The sequence below is a fragment of the Scophthalmus maximus genome, chromosome 19 (genome assembly GCF_022379125.1).
Source record: "Scophthalmus maximus strain ysfricsl-2021 chromosome 19, ASM2237912v1, whole genome shotgun sequence".
In the NCBI taxonomy this organism is placed as follows: Eukaryota; Metazoa; Chordata; class Actinopteri; order Pleuronectiformes; family Scophthalmidae; genus Scophthalmus; species Scophthalmus maximus.
The window spans coordinates 8,065,381-8,082,067 of NC_061533.1; the positions used below are offsets into that span (position 1 = coordinate 8,065,381).

General features: G+C 43.3%; 1 protein-coding gene across 4 annotated transcripts in view; it reads right to left on the reverse strand.

The window, feature by feature from the left end:
* Positions 1 to 725: 725 nt before the first annotated feature.
* The window catches only part of LOC118314335 (homeobox protein orthopedia B), a 55,140-nt gene continuing 39,178 nt past the window's right edge, over positions 726 to 16,687 (reverse strand). For 2 of the 4 annotated variants that reach the window (XM_035640724.2, XM_035640725.2), the window contains 2 exons: positions 4,557 to 4,960; positions 726 to 2,090 (listed from right to left, as the gene is read on the reverse strand). In XM_035640724.2, the coding sequence (XP_035496617.2) occupies positions 1,596 to 2,090; positions 4,557 to 4,958 (897 nt within the window). In that variant the 5' untranslated portion in view covers positions 4,959 to 4,960 and the 3' untranslated portion in view covers positions 726 to 1,595. Of the gene's footprint in view, positions 2,091 to 4,556; positions 4,961 to 5,314; positions 6,184 to 16,687 lie in introns of those variants that run through there. The other 2 variants (XM_035640723.2, XM_035640722.2) reach the window with 2 other exon arrangements.

Consider the following 16,687-nt stretch of genomic DNA (forward strand, 5'->3'; position numbering starts at 1 on the left):
ATTTGTGTTCAATGCGTACAAATTAATATTTGGCAACCACCCAAAAGCTAAGGGCCCTGCAATGTGATGTAGAATTATAATAGTGTGACCCAGATAAAGTCTGTATAATGTATATAATGTAACTACTAGATAATTCATATTTGGCAAAAATCTGGTGGGATTCCTGAATATTTATGTGGCAATCAGTAAAAGCCTCGTTGAAAGTCTTCTCCCCGATTTCAATTCTCATCTCATTTGGCATTTCTATGCCAAACCGCAATTAAATATAAAGTTGAGTTTCACTGCAACCAATCGATTTTCTTCACCGAGGGTCATTGCAGCCAACGTAAGCCTTAACGCTCTATATACTGTTGACAGACACACAGTGAGTCCATCCGGTCCCCTCAGTGGGATGATGACCGTCATGGTTAAAACTAAAAGCGATGACGTCACATCGCAGCACTGACATCTTTACCGCTGCTGTCTGCCACCACGGGACCACTCACCCTCCATAAACCCTCGACCACCGTAAATTATGAAAAATAAACGGATCACTGAGCAATGACCACAAACAATAGAAAGTTTTGATGCAAAAGTATATACCTTTGCATATAGAGACGAGAATGGGGACGAATAAACCAAATAGTTGGTAAATCTCTAAGTGATTCAAAACAATTATCCACCATAACAAGACAATAGGGGGAAAAAAATCTCTTCAACTTTAATGGAGACACGAATCATCCTCGTTTTGACATTCTTGAAAATTACTTTTATTTCTTTGTCATGTTAAATTGGTACAAACCCGTCAACGTGGTGCATTTCGATGTAAGGTCAAACATTTAAGAAATGTGTCAAGTAATAGCACATACAATAAGTTTAAAACATGTCACAAAGAGACCAGCGGGTACAGAGCAAGAATGTTTCATCTACACAAAACATCCTAAAACATAGTAGGCCTACTGAAAGATCATTGTCATTTTTTTCCTCCCTCTTTAGATGTATGTTCCCGTCTCATGCAGACGAGACCGAGGTCGCCTCGAAAAGTATCTGTTCGATCTGAGTGGGAACCATTCTCCTCCTTAAATTATCCAAAGCGTTTAAATCCACATGCACGGTGCATGCCCGACCCCCAGCTCAATAGGCCCACTTACAGTATGGTGCGTGTGTGGTGTAGGCTGTTACCAAAAATGTATACCCAATCTTATAAATAACCGTTTGACATAACACAACTTCACCTGAACACAATAACATTTGTGCGTAAAGACGCACACTCAATGAAAAACGTAAATACGACGATTGCTTGGCTCTCGGTAATTAGGGCCTATAGTCTAGAGATCATTACAATAGTATTTATTATCAATAGTTGATAAAATCCTTTAGAGTTAACAAGATAAATAAACCCCAAACTCAAGTTAATTTTTTTTCTTCCATTCGTCCATAAGTGTTGTCCTTTTCTTTTTGTCATTATGTCTAGATGAAGTCACACACACACACACAGTCTCCGTGTTCTCACATTTATGTCCCGATTAGCTCGCTCGTGCTCTCGTGTTGATCTAAACAGTTGGGGAAAGAAAAAGCCAAAAGGGAGCCGCGGGGTGGGGCTGGGAGAGGGGTCACTAAGTGAAGCTCATGGACACTGTGTGCTCCAGCGCTTTGCGCCGCAGTGACGCGATGCTTGTCCCTCTCCACATGTCACTGTCCGGGGAACTACACAGCTGCGGGGAGCCCGATACGTTCGTAGGGCCGGAGAGAGAGGCCGACATTCCGGGGAAAGGCGACTGGTAGAGGTGGGACTGCAGATTGCCGTTGGACGACAGGCCGTTGGAGAGACCCATGGAGTTTGGCGGGCCCGCGTGGCCCAGGCTGCACTGTGACAGAGACTGCATTCCCGGCTGACGACCCAGGGCGGGCGGCAGCTGCAGCTGCGAGACCCCCGGCATCCCCGTGGCCCAACGAGAGTCGTTGGCGTGAAAGGAGCACAGGCTGTTCTCCATCGCCGCGGCAGAGAACTGCGGCAGGCCCGGCGTGGGGAGCAGCGTCCCCGGGGACCGGAAGACATTGGTGGTCTTCTTCCTTTTCTTCCACTTGGCGCGTCGGTTCTGGAACCAAACCTGCGAGGAGAGAGACGTGGGATCATGAGGCGTCAGGTGGCCAGGCTGAGGACATGTGTCTGAGGCAGTGTCAGGCTAGATTAGTCTGCACCATAATGGGGGCTGCAAGGTGGATGTGGGAAGCATGTCCCTGCAGTAACCATGTGAGAAAAATAGTTCACTATTACGCACGAAAATCTCACGAAAATCTCTCCACAAACGGCAGACGTGATAGGACATTTTGGGTATATATATATATATGTATATTAATACAACGAAGAGGTTATTTGCTTATTTTATGCCACTGAAGCAGCGTCCTTGAGCAACACATGTCTTTTACTAGGGCCTCGTCTGAATCTGAATCATAGCTGACCATAACTGCTGAGCCACTGTTCGTCTGTGGCTCTTACATTCACAGCAGCAGCAGCCTATAGAAGGAGCTTCGATTGATAGGTGTAATCCATGAATCCTATTAATTTACCATTCTCACAGCAGTAAGAGAAGCCTCTGAAAGTGCTGGAAATCCATTGTATAAAAAATAATATATAGACGATCACAGAGGGTTTTATTACTGGGGTTCCGCAGCAGTGGGTCGAACAATCTATCTTCCAAACATCTTATTTACAAACATGATAAACTGGAAATCGACCTATAATGTAGTGTGGGGCTCATGGCCAAAACTCGGTCCACATTGCTGTAGGAGACTGTACGTGAAAATAAAACCCCATCCACTGCACGCGCGCGATGAATACAAACACACGGGCCAATGTGCACGTACACGGGGCCGAAAAACGCACGCGCGTCCCCGTGGGCCTTTTTTTTTTTATTATAAAGATTTCATCATCTTCGGGTCGTGATTAATGCGCGCGCCAGCCAGGCCGTGAGTCGATGCCTCCGTATTAAAAAGTGAAATCTCGCTCTCATTCCGCTCAGCCATCCGTGAAACGCCGCCCAAACCCATTACACTCGAGGAGGGGGGGGGGGGGGAAAGAAAATGCAATTTCTCATTCCATTAAAAAAAAAGTACAATATATTCTTGAGTCCTATTAAGACGTCGCTGATAGAGCAGTTTTAAAGGAGAGGCTGTGTGGAGGCACGCGGACCAACACGCCCACCGCAGGCTGCACCTGCACTAATGTTTACCAACAGCCAGCAGGAGCCGGGCTGCACCGCACCGAGCGGCCGCACCGCACCGCACCGCACCGAGCGGCCGCACCGCACCGAGCGGCGGATCCCGCACTGGACGGAATAAAGAATTGATTATTAAGGTGACTAATGATTGTGCTGGTTTTTATTGCTTTCAGTGGGATCATTTGCATGAATTTTACATCACTGGTTAATAACCCGTTCACTGTTATAAATATGACTGAAAATGGTTGATAATGTTGTTTGGTTTATTGGAGCCATGGTGCTTGTTCCCACCCCCCCCCAAAAAACACAAAGTTTAAGAGTGGATGGTGTGTGTTCAAGCTGCTAAAATACTAATTATTTATTAGGATTTTAGATGTCACCACTGCCAGCAGAGCTCAGTTCATGCTTAAGGCATTCCCATCATGATAAATGTGTTAAAAGACGAGTCATATTTTGTTATCTAAATTCTTAAAGATGTACTCTAGAATAATTTTTTGGCCTCCTGACCTTCACTGACATTTGTAATTGTAATAATCAAAACTTAAAGGGACCAGTGCAGTCATAATAAAAATTAAAAAAATCTGGCAATGTAAAGAAAGAAATATTGAACGTCCACACCCTCAGCTTGAATATTTCCTGCAACAGACCCCACAGGCGTTATTTTTGAAAATTGTAAAATGTAAGTCAATGTTTGTTTTTTTACTTCATGAGCACCGGATCGTGTTTGTTATCCGCAGAAGAGAAATGTTTCAGCACCCTGGAGAGAGACATTTTATGGGCTATTATATGGGCCACGGCTTCTTACAATTAAATCTCATTTATCATCAGGCTAAACTTGAACCAATTATGGAATCATATTATATTTAATTAAATAGAAACAATCTTGTCTATATTTTCCAAAACAACCGTTATCATAAAATGAAATCACAACTGATCTACCCCTCGATGTTTTTTTATCCTGTTTTTCCATATGTAATGAGTAATTATATTACTTTAATGACAATCTACACAATAGTGCACATTTTTGATAATAGTTTGAGGTATAACACAGATTACAGCTGTGGCATCAATCCACTGGTGTTAGCTTTGACTTTCTGAGCGTTTGCAGCCAAAACACCCCAAATCAATATTACTCCAGATAACCCAAAAATACAATGTGCCAAATAAAAAATAATAATAATAGAAGTGACCACTTTAAACTATTTTTTTTTTTTGCTCACAGCAACACTGTGATATTAAAAGGTGGTTTCTGACATTTTGTTCAAGCTGAAAACCCCTTATGATAAAGTAATCTGCCATGCCAGTGTTTCCATCTTTAAAAAAAAACCCCACAAACATTGCACAACTCTTGTTTACCTGAACTCTGGACTCGGTGAGGCCGATCCTCAGCGCCAGCTCCTCCCTCATGAAGATGTCCGGGTAGTGCGTCTTGGCGAAGCTGCGCTCCAGCTCGTTGAGCTGCGCGGGGGTGAAGCGCGTCCGGTGCCGCTTCTGTTTCTGCTGGTTGGTGGACTGACCGGAGCTCTGCGGCTGCTGCTGCTGCTGCTGCTGCTGCTTCTCCTGCTCCTTCCCGTTCCCCGGCATGCCGGCCGAGTTGGAGCCCACGGTGGCGATGTCTTCTCCCGGCAGGAGGGTGGTTCCCTCCACTGAGTCCGAGCCGGGGGCCATGTCTCCCGGATGCCCCTGGTCCGGCACCCCACCTCCCAGCCGGCACTTGAGAGCCTCCCGGTGTCCGAGTAACTCCGCAGCATCCTTCATCCCTGAGAGGACCAGGAGGAGGAGGAGGAGGAGGAGGAGAGAGGCTTTGAGCGGCTACAGACACACGGCAAATCTCGCAGAGCAGCATCTTTCAAATGGGAGTTGCATGAAATAGCCTGACTTTCTTCATGAGGAAAAACGGTGGATTCGTTTTTAAAAACGTATAACAATCAAGTCAACACGGCTCGAGTCATAATTTCATGCGGTTATTCTTTTGCTGCCAGGCAATTTCTCATTCCCGATAAATTACTGCAAAGAATTGCTGAAACACGCGACAAATAGCTGTTAACCCAGTGAACTGCACAGTCTATCTGTCACTTCACGAGAAAGATTAAAAGAAGAAGTTGAAATCTTACACTGGAGTTTCGGGCCGGAGTTCACGGATGACAACTCACCGAGCCGAGCATCCAGGAGGTCGGCGTGAGAGAGCATGGCGTACCGCTCCAGGGCGAAAATAGGCTCCAAAAAAACCCTACAACTTTGGGGCAATTTAAAAAGTATATATCGTCTAAATGAACGAAAATGCGGTTTGTGGTTAAAAAAAGGAGGTCCCCTTGCATTATAATGTCCTTTAGAGCGACGGGGAGGCGCCTATTAGTCGAAAGAACCCGTGCGCTTCCTCAAATGAGAGCCAATCAGAGCGGGAGCTTGGAAATGTCAGCGACGTGACTCCCCCCCCCCTCTTTGTTATTTATTTATTTCATTTATTTTTTTTATCACAGGTGCGCGCGCACAATCCCCCAAAAAAATACGTGCACGAAACGCTACAATTCAATTCCATCCTCTGACATTCGGTCCTCTGATTTATTAGCTTTTTCATGCTCAAATTATTTCACGTTAAACATCTTAATGTGTTTGTTTAATCTCGTACAGGCCGCACGTGCCGTGACAGGACGCTGTACATGTTCAAATATAGGAGGGGGGCTCGTCATGCAAAGGCTTGTTTTATTATTTTGCTGGGGGAGATTGAAGTTACACCGGCATCCAGAGATGCTGAGACCACCACTGAATGATTATCCATGTCCAGATCTCAATCTTCATATCACTGGACTATGGCATGTGACCCTGCTTCATAAATGGAGGACTGATTTCCCCCAATTACCGAAGGGGGGGGGACGACGACGTATAAATGAAAACATATGTCAAGCTTATTACTCAGAGATAAATAACAAAATTGGGTTCATTTCAGCTCACACGCTGGACTTTGTTCATACATGAATGTATAGGACATGAGAAGGCCTCCTCAGAGCCCTGCACTTCCCTCCCGTCCCCCTTTGGATCACAAACAAAACGAATATCCCCCCCCCCCCCCCCCCCCCATGGCAGGTGATTTGTGGAAAACAAATGGGGGAAATAAATAAATAAACGAGTACAGATGGATTTAAGCTCGGATACTGATCGGCCGCTTTAACTCCCATTGACTTTTCATCAGCGCGGACGCAATTAAATGTATTTAGGCCCATTGGGCTCGAAACAGAGTCAGACGTGGTAGACCCTGAACGATCGTGGCCCCTTTAGCAGTGTTCTATATACGTAGGTCTATTATACAATTAACAGGACAGTCATTGATCTGCAGCTCCACTCGGACTCCTCCAGACAGCGCTGGTTAGAGGGGGCTTGTTGGCAGATGTCAGGGGCAGCCCGGTGAATAGACCACCGCCTGGGACTAAATCGGTTTCTCTGTAGGCGCACAAAGGAGGCGTCCGAGCGAGGACTCCCTCTCTCTGCCTCCTCTCCCCCTGCGCCGCACGGAGGCAGCTCATCTTTTATGCTCCTTAGCCGCAATCTGCCGGGGAGGCAGGCACGAAGCCTGCGTATACAGTGGCACGGCGTGAGAACCGGAGGGAAATGGACTGGTGCGTGCATGGTCCACTGAGAGGAGGAAAGATGTGACCGGCCCGCGAAGGTTCAGGATACGCAACCAGGAGCAGCAGCAGCAGCAGCAGGAGCAGAAGAAGAAGAAGAAGAAGAAGAAGAAGAAGAAGAAGCATCAGCATCAGCATCAGCATCAGCCACGATACATTTGATTCAGACGTGAAGGAGAGAGGAGAGAGGGACTGTCTTGAGTTGTAAGGCCAGCCCTGTGTTTGTGAAGGGCTTGGGCCAGGAGGGACGGTGTGTATATGTTCTCAAAGTTGTTTGATTTCAAATTTAGTGTGTTCGCATGATGACAACTAATGTAAGGACAGTCTAAATTTCGGAAGTAAACTCAGCCAATGAAGGCTCAAAGCTCATTTGCATTTTTTGCAAAGCGATATTAGCTCTTGCTCAAACAAAGTGTGTATGAATGAATGTAGGAAGAATTTATGATATTGTTTTATAAATAACGAATTGTAATTTATTTAATTCGAATTTAGGATTAGTTTAAGTACATTGTCTGGCAAATTCAGTTAAAAAAGTGCATACTATTATCAATAGGAAGAATTAAATCATCAATATTATGACATCATCATTATTGCCATGCATGCAAAATCGTGTTGTGTAAGTTGTATTTTTTTCTTGATTTCCTGCTGCTTTCTATAGAAAAATAAACAATGACAAATAATTATACCTACAGATATTAATTTAACATCTCTAATAATACTAATAATAACAACAACAAACTCTTATTTTTTTTAAAGAATTAGTAGTTACTCCTTTAAAGTAAAAACCTTAATTTTAAAATGATTAATATGGACGTAAGATGTGGCTCGTGTAAAAACCAAGAGGTCAGTATGATTTTCGCCTCTCGTGGTGATAAATATTGATATTGTGGTTCGTCGCAGTGAAAACAGTTCAGCTCTCCGTTTCTCGAGCTGTAACTTATGGCTGCAATAAGGGGAACCCACTTGAAAAAGGGTCTATATCTCACTCAGCCTCCCTAACTGGACCACATCAATCTTCCCCCAGTGTAAAAACACACTCACACACAATCCACCCGCGGGTTAATGCGGCGCATCTGAGTGCGGAACGGCTGTTTACACGCGAGGAGACACTTTTAATGGAAGCGCACCAAAAACAAATGCAATTTTGTAGAGCAATTTCAAAGATCAGGAATTCCGTGTCCGCCCTTCTCCGCGCTTTTTTTCAGCAATCAAAGTGCGTTAAATCCATTGCTCATATGTGTGCCTCTGCAACAACAGGTTGGAATAACACCAGTAACAAAAAAAACAAAGACGCATGGCGATGAGATCCTTTACACCACATGATGGACCAGCAGGCGAACTGCTCGACTCTTGTTTGCAGGCCTGTTGCTTTGTAGGCATCTGCATTCACTCGGTTATAGAAATCGAAAAGGGAAAACAACAAAAAAAACAACAAAAAAAAAAAATCGATTTTCCATCTGCTCCCTAACGAATCACACTGTAGTTTTGCGCGGGTGATTTGATGACAGTCGGAGAAAAAATAAGAAAAGCGGACCAATAAGAGCTTTGCATCCGAGCCCGAGAGGTGCACACAGAGAGAGAGAGAGAGAGAGAGAGAGAGAGAGAGAGAGAGAGAGAGAGAGAGAGAGAGAGAGAGAGAGAGAGAGAGAGAGAGAGAGAGAGAGAGAGAGAGAGAGAGAGAGAGAGAGAGAGAGAGAGAGAGAGAGAGAGAGAGAGACAGACACCCATTAGAGGCTTCCTCCTCCGGCCACCCAACCTGGCTCCACCACCCCGGCGCATCTCATGGCCCAATTAGGCCCGCTGCCCTCCGCCTGGTCCCCGCCACTGCGTGATGTGGTGCACGGAGCGGTAATCACGGCCTCAAATAAAATAATCAGCAAAGAAGAGCGATTTCCTTAATAGGGAAGAGGAGGCCAGTGTCACGGAGAGGGTGGCGTGCGTGTGCGCGCGCGCGCGTGTGCGGTTGGTGGTATAGTCGCGGGGTTATTAAAACAGCAATGAAAGCCACAATAGGTGTCATTAACACAACGGTGCTCGGTCTCAATAGCCTCAAAATGTCTCATTACTTATGCTATTAAAAAGTTGACCCTGCTGTGTCTGTCACAATAAAGGAGGAGAGTATATTTCCACATGTTTACTGGATCAACCTCCTGCAGGATGAATGAGATTCATGAATACACAGCATCACTTTGCCCAAGCATTTTTAAACTGGGTGAACTTCTGTCGCTGTGTAGATATTGGAGGCAGAATTAGGAGGATTTTTGTTCAGGAATGAAGGATTCCTCAAAAAAGGCTCAAATGTAATTTCACCACCAACTTACAGACCACAAATATAACTGTCTACACTAACAGAAAGGCCCTGGGTTTGGTCATTTCATTAATCAGTCAACTTGTGTCAGTATTTTTGCCCCTGAATGTAAAAATGTCTCATAAAACCCAGTGTTATTGAAACGATGATGATTTATGAATAGAATTTTAATCCCAAAAGGCCATGAATATTGACCGTTCAGCTCAAATTCTCTTGATCCTTCGAGAGACTTTAACGACTGATTAGTCACCTAATTGACTAAAGGGTGGCATCCATAAATATTACACAAAATCATTGAAAGTGACGACAACAACAACAACAAAAAACATATACCCAAATCATAGATGCATACAGTATAATGAGATGATATACATCATCCACAGAAATTCAAACAGGGTGTAGCTGCTAAATTCAGCCACTGTTAAGCAGCCAATACACCTTCCTGAACCATTTAGGATTCTGCATACTAGTACATATCTATACCAATGTGCAAACTGTATATCTGCCCCTATAGTGTATTTTATATTGGTACTGCAGTGCTTACTGTACATAGCTGACCTGTTATGTATACAGGTATTCATTTATAATGTTTATAGACTCAGAATCATGTGTTGCCAAGTAGGTTTTCACATACAAGGATTTTGTTTTTGTTTTGATTCATTAAAAAACTAATTAAAAAGAAAGAACTGTAAGTAGAAGGAGAAAGAAAAGTACAGGAACCTAACACACAAGAGCAATAAGTGAAAAACAACAAGTGAAAAACTATATATAACTGTACAAAACGTCTACTCTTATTATTCATTCTTAAATTCACACTATATATGAACAGGTTGACTTAAATCTAAATTTGCTAAATCGTAGCTGCACCACACACTGCATGTAAATTATATGAATATGTTTATGAATTAGAGGCTACATACTGTTAGGTTGAATCTGGTTTGCAACTTCATTGGCTGATAGTTTTGCAGTATGATTCTGATAAAAGCTCGATTACATTTGATCATGAGCCCTGTTTATATATATTTTTTTCTCACTGCTGGTCAGTGGTGGAAATTAACTTCACTTGAATGAGCTTAGTTGTCTCTGCATGTTAAAACAAATCTCTACTAGTTGAAGTAAAGCTGGAGCATGACCTTTGATGAAGCCATCAGTGACATCATCAAAGTGTTGCATCTAAATTCAAATTCAAGCAAACAACAGCAAGAGAAGAAGAACAGAACCGGGTTCTATCTCAATCCTATCTGAACAGATGCAAAGTATTGGGGTATTAAACATTATCCATTGTATTTGCAGGCTGACCTCAGTCATTAGGCTTCTCCAACGTGTCCACAGATCTAATTCCTTCTCCTCCCAGACACCTTGACTTTCCCTCCAGTTCTGCTCCAGCTATTAGAATATGTTCTTTCTTAAGTCTGGTCATTAGTTAGGTCCATTACAGTGGCTCCATCATTAGGAAGCTGTGATGCATCATTGAAGGTAATGAGTGCCTTACATTACAGGTGCCAGCGAGCCGCCGACACACCGAACGAGACACTACACACTGCAGCCTGAAAAACAACTCCAGCTTTACCCATTAAAAAAAGGGGGAAAAAAATCTAACGTAACATTTAAAATGTTATAAAGGCTTTTATTTACCTTGTGGGAAGGAGGATGATTAACTAAAACATCACAGTTTATGAGTTCATTGTAGCAGATGGTGAGAATAACTGGTGGTTATAGCAAACAGATGTACAGAATACATCCTCACACACACATGTACAGTACATACCCCCCTTACGCTCCTCCCGAAATGCTCCTAAAATACCAGATAAAGGGGAGGACTTGGGTCAGTAGTGTCTCTGAGTAGCTTGAAATTAGAAACATGTGCTGGTAATTATCAGACTGCAGCAAAGCCACATCATGCAATTTAATGCCTCAGCAAATTAAAGAATAAATGGGATCAGTCTCTTTGACCTTGCTCACTCTGACTTGCCAAACTTGATCTACCTGATACTTCAAGTGTGTGGCTCAGTCACTGAGACTTGCGCGCACACACGCGAAGGCTATTATATGGTATAAGTGTGCAGTAGCCTGACATGTGCACACAAACACACATCATAAAAACGAGCTCTGGATGATTGTGTGATGATGGGAAAGATGGGAAAGTAATGCAGTAAAACCTATAAAAATATAACGAGAACACACATTCATTTACGCACACACACACACACACACACACACACACACACACACACACACACACACACACACACACACACACACACACACACACACACACACACACACACACACACACACACACACACACACACACACACACACACACACACACACAGGTTTCCCTGCTGTCGCCGGCCATCACACCTTGCGGTTTCCTTGCGTGTTCAGTGCGTTACTCACCCAGCCAGCTCAGCTCCTCTCTCTCACTTCACAAATCCCACACTTTCCCCATCCATCCATTCTCTTTATCACTCTCTCCTCGTCTCCTCCTCCATCCACTCCGCCACATTTCTGCCGCTTCCCCGCTAAACACGGCGCACTACCCCTCCCAAGATTAATTGATCATCAATTTAGCTCTAATTTGGACCAAGTCAGCTGGTAAATGGGGCAGTTTTCCCTGATTGTTAGTGAAATGTGTGCAAGTACATTGATAAATTTTGATTATTTATCAATTACAACCAAATGAACTAAATCTATTGAATAAATTTCAGTCTGATTGCCATAATAGAGTTTGAAAATATGGCTATTGATAATGATTCCGGCTAATAGTCTTTTCCGGCCGCGGTTGCCGGCTTGTCGGAATGACAACACCAAACTCATTTTTCACAGAATCAGCTGAGTGAGTGCGAGGCCGATCTTTCATTAATCAGTCACATTACGGGGCTGATACGCCGTAATACGCGACGCTTTCCTCAGAAAGACTCAAACACTTTGTCATATTTTATGTCAATTACCAGTCATTTCGTTGTGTTCCATCAAGACATCTTGTAATGGTTAACATATGCTAAGGTAAAGCTCCCCTGTCCCGCCCTCCGGAGAGAGCTCCATTGGAGGATGCCGGCTCCGTGTTTAGCTGGGCGACGGGCTGATGATGAAATGGGTCTTGCTCTTAATTTCTTATTTTCCTGAGCCACGGCGCTTATGGGAAGGGTGGAGCACGGGCGTTTTTAAATGGACCTGCCAACGTGTTTTCCCAAAGTTAATGGAAAAGCAGCTTGCTGGAAAATAGGGAGAGGGGAAAAATTGGAATTAGGTTCAGAGGCTTTCACACACACAATAACAAGGCATAACTATGAGCTACGGGGCCTATTTCAACACACACATACAAATTAGTGCCATCATTTTTTCACCATCCATTTAATGTGATCCTATTGTTCATTTATTTTTTTATTCATAATAAGAGAAAGTCGGTGACAGGATTGTCTGAGAGCGTATAAACCAAAAATATCATTAAATATTGCCCATGTAGAAATTGCAGCTTGAAATATTGCTGCCTGTACTGTTCAGTGAACGAAACTGATTCGATCTTGAATGTGCCTTACATTCGCCCTCTCCGGCCTGACCACTGGAGGAGAGGAGGGCGCTGAAATAACTGCGATATCAGCCTTCCCTTTTAATCAACGATATGAGCCCCTCTGCACCAATCATGGCTCCTGGAAGCGACTTAATGATCAGCATTTAGACTGGGCAGGTAAACCATCGCACTATGGAGCCAACACAGGGGCCAACTGCAGGCGAATTAACCCAGTCCAGATCTAATATGCTGGTGTCAGCTCTGGTTAGTGCGTGGCTAAACGTGGCCTGTATTGGCAGTGGCATAGCATCCAACATTGTCTCTCTCTCATATGCCAGCGGGCAGGTATCTATAATCGATGGCCACTTTTAATTGGACAGGCTGTCTTTTAGTGGACACCGGAGGTTGTGCAGGGGCAGAGCAACGCTGTATTTACCACATGGTTATTGTGGATAAATAGGTTAGGGACATTGGGGGGTTTCTCTATAAAAAGCCAATCAAGGCTTCAGCTGTTGCATGACAGTCAATTATATTTGAGAATTTCACACAGTGACCCCCAATAATTTATATAGTACCCTCGCAATAAATTCTGTAATAAGCATCCAATTCTAGGTGGAATAAAACTATTGATATGCCTGCCAATCACACAAAATTCAGTGAGGTAGACCTTTAAAAAAAATGCACTTCATATATTACTTTTTAATGATTTAATGAATGAGACAAATGACATTATGTGAACTCTGTAAACAACAAAGACAATTCAGCAGTTTACCATCTTAAAACAATTGTTTCCTATCATTACCATACTGCCACAACAATGAAGAAAATTGCATATGTCATTTAGGCCTAATTGAACCGATTGAGATGATTATCATATCCAAACACAACCAACTCCTCTAAGAATATAGGTTGAATAGTGTTGAAGATATGGAATCAATAAGGTTAGACAGAAATATCGTCACCAACGTAGTCAGTAAATGAAATCAGCCACTATTAGCCTCATTTCTATCGAGACAGGGAGGTCAGAGAGGAGAAATGTGGATTAATTCTCCCTAAGCCGGAACGACCTACTGGTGCTGGGTTGAAAGGCTTTTCATTCAGTATCCACATATTATTCATTATTTCCAAAACGAACTCCGCAGAGGTAGGTTACATTGCCTTGACTAATAGGCCTAAGTGACGTTTTCCTTCATTTCGCTTCTTGAGGTGCGAGAGCCTAAATGGGCCCGATTTAAAATATCATCCTCTGGCTGCATAAGTTTACAATTGGACTACTATGTTATTTCTAACGTACAATTTGCCTTAACTGTCCTTTCTCATTAATCCCCTCACGATAAATGATTGTTCGCCCCAATGCCAGGCCTCTGCTCCGCTCCACTTTTTATTCTTTTTCTTTGGTATTATCAGGCTGCTATTTTTAAATCAGGGGACTGCCGGCGCTGTGAGTAGGCTGAGAGCAGGAGACGGAGGGCCACCGGTGGACATGCTGCTTTTGGCGCAGCCTCTAATTGATATTGAGCGAGCTGCTGGTGAGGAGCGCACAGGGCCACTGCTGGCTAATCTATGCTTTAATCAGCGTGTGTAATGAGAGTGGCGGCATGCTCGGAGAGAAAAGAGACTTACAAGCAACGTCTGTCGGGGTCCAGGGGAAAAATATTGGGTCTAATTGTCGGGATTAAAGAAAACTAGCAGACACTGAGCTTCTTTTTTCTTCCTTTTTTTTTCAGCAGGAGAAGGTTTGAGAAACGCTGGTTTGATTCAGCACTAAATGAGCTGCGCACTCAAGCGCTGTCCAAGGTGCTGAAGCTGGAGTTCGCACAAACCTTGAACTCAAAGTGTGGGGCCACTGGCGAAAAATATGTATTTGCATCTCTTTCGAAACCAGAATTGTCACAATTACTGTGTCCGTATCTTACAAAGATACCTGATCACAATTCTGGTGAGGTAAGGTAATTAGTGACCGAGGCTGCTATTGTAACGGAACAATCCGTACTGAAGGGAGTGGGGAAGATGAGAGGTAGGAGGAAGGCAGGTCGCAGACTGAATAGCAAGCGGAACATTAGTAGAGGTGTGTGTGGGAACACTGTCAGGCAATTAACAGGGCATTAGAGATGACGCACACACACGCATGCACGCACGCACGCACACAAATGTAGCCATGCAGTCACACACACAAACATTGTTCTACACACGACATAGCCTGCCTCGTTCACACCTGGGCTACATACAGTACGCACAAGCTGAGCTTCAGTTCACACACAAAATGCAATGCAGCACACTAGTCATGGAATAAATCGGCCTAAAAAAAACAAAAAAACCTGTGTCATTCTTAATTGATTTGTCACAGGTGTTGATTTGAACTGGTAAATTGTGTTGTTCAATTGAATTTGTATCATGTAAGTTTGTCCTGATTTTACTCATCCACAGGCCTGTATATAAAACTACAGAATACAGAATTAAACAGAATGACCATTTAAATTTTTAAGCCATAATGCATGCATGCATTGAAACACCATGCATGCATGGTGTTTCTATTTTTATGGTCACTTGGTGTATGATGGACAGACAGACGGAGAGGTGCAAGGGGGGCAAAGCACTAACAGTGCAGGGGGCAACAACCGAGCGCCATTTTACACCCAGAGCCCGAGCAAAGCTGTCTGACAGTCTGCCTGTGGCTGAGATTAGCCTCATCCATCCGGTGTCAGTGACGGTCGTGTTCAGAAAATCACAGCATAAACGGGTCTGACTGAGGTGTGTGTGTGTGTGTGTGTGTGTGTGTGTGTGTGTGTTGTGGGTGTTGGGGGAGAGAGAGATCAACTTATTACTCCTACAAACAGACTGAAATTGACTGCGGTGCTGTGGGAATGTGCGGGGGGGGGGGGGAAGAGAGAGAGAGAGAGAGAGGTGAATTGGTTTTCCATGTGACAGCAACAGAGCACACCCCAGCCTTCCCCGGCCGGGTCCACTTCCCGTCCCAGGAGCTAACACTTTGTCTTTTCATCCATCACACCTGCATGGGGTTATATACAATGCCCTACATATAACGCGCACACACACACTCAGACACACACAGTCTTGTTTTCTTATTTTTATATAAATTGCGCTGATGTGCATGCTGATGTGTAAGCAGCGTTTTTATTTCCTACAGGTAGGTTGTTTTTCTTATCACATAAAAAAAAGTGAGATATCCAACAGCGCACAAAAGTGACAATTTTTTGAAAAATGATTGATAGAATAAAACTGGAACGAAATCATGGCACTTTTTGAAGGTTATGGACACCTGGACTCGTCGGTTGACAAAGTGATCACACTTTGTGGATCCTGTAAATATATAGGCGATGTGACTGATGATCCTTTCCTGTTATTATTTTTAAAATATTTTAAAATCACTCCGTCTTTTTATTATCGAACAGAAATAATTTGCAAAATTAAAAATTTTGAAATTAGACCACATCCTGTAATTTGAAATCTAATAAGAAAAATCACTAGCAAACATTTTCTTGAATAACAGTTTACAATTAAAGTTTGTTATATTAATCCACAATTCAAAACCAGCAGAGATAAAATAAGCATTTAAATATATAATACATAAATATATATGTTTTATATATGGTATTATATATATATATATATATATATATTGTAACCTATTTACATCTATTTTCATTTATTTATTTAGATTTGCTTTTAACATTTTTGCACAAATAAATTGCAAAGCAAACGCTGGATCGTTTCCACTGCGTGTCTGTGCTCCCCCATTTGTAAAATATCCGCTGGGACAGAGAAATGAAGATATCAGGAGCGATCATATTTATGAGACTTTCTGACAAATAGGCGCAGATACGCTCCGCCGGCGCACTGCCTGTTTACATAGACCAGCTCCATCTCAGCGGCAGGCGTTTATGGACCGTGCTCTGTGTGTGTGTGTGTGTGTGTGTGTGTGTGTGTGTGTGTGTGTGTGTGTGTGTGTGTGTGTGTGTGTGTGTGTGTGTGTGTGTGTGTGTGTGTGTGTGTGTGTTTCATCCACAAACGGCCTGATGAC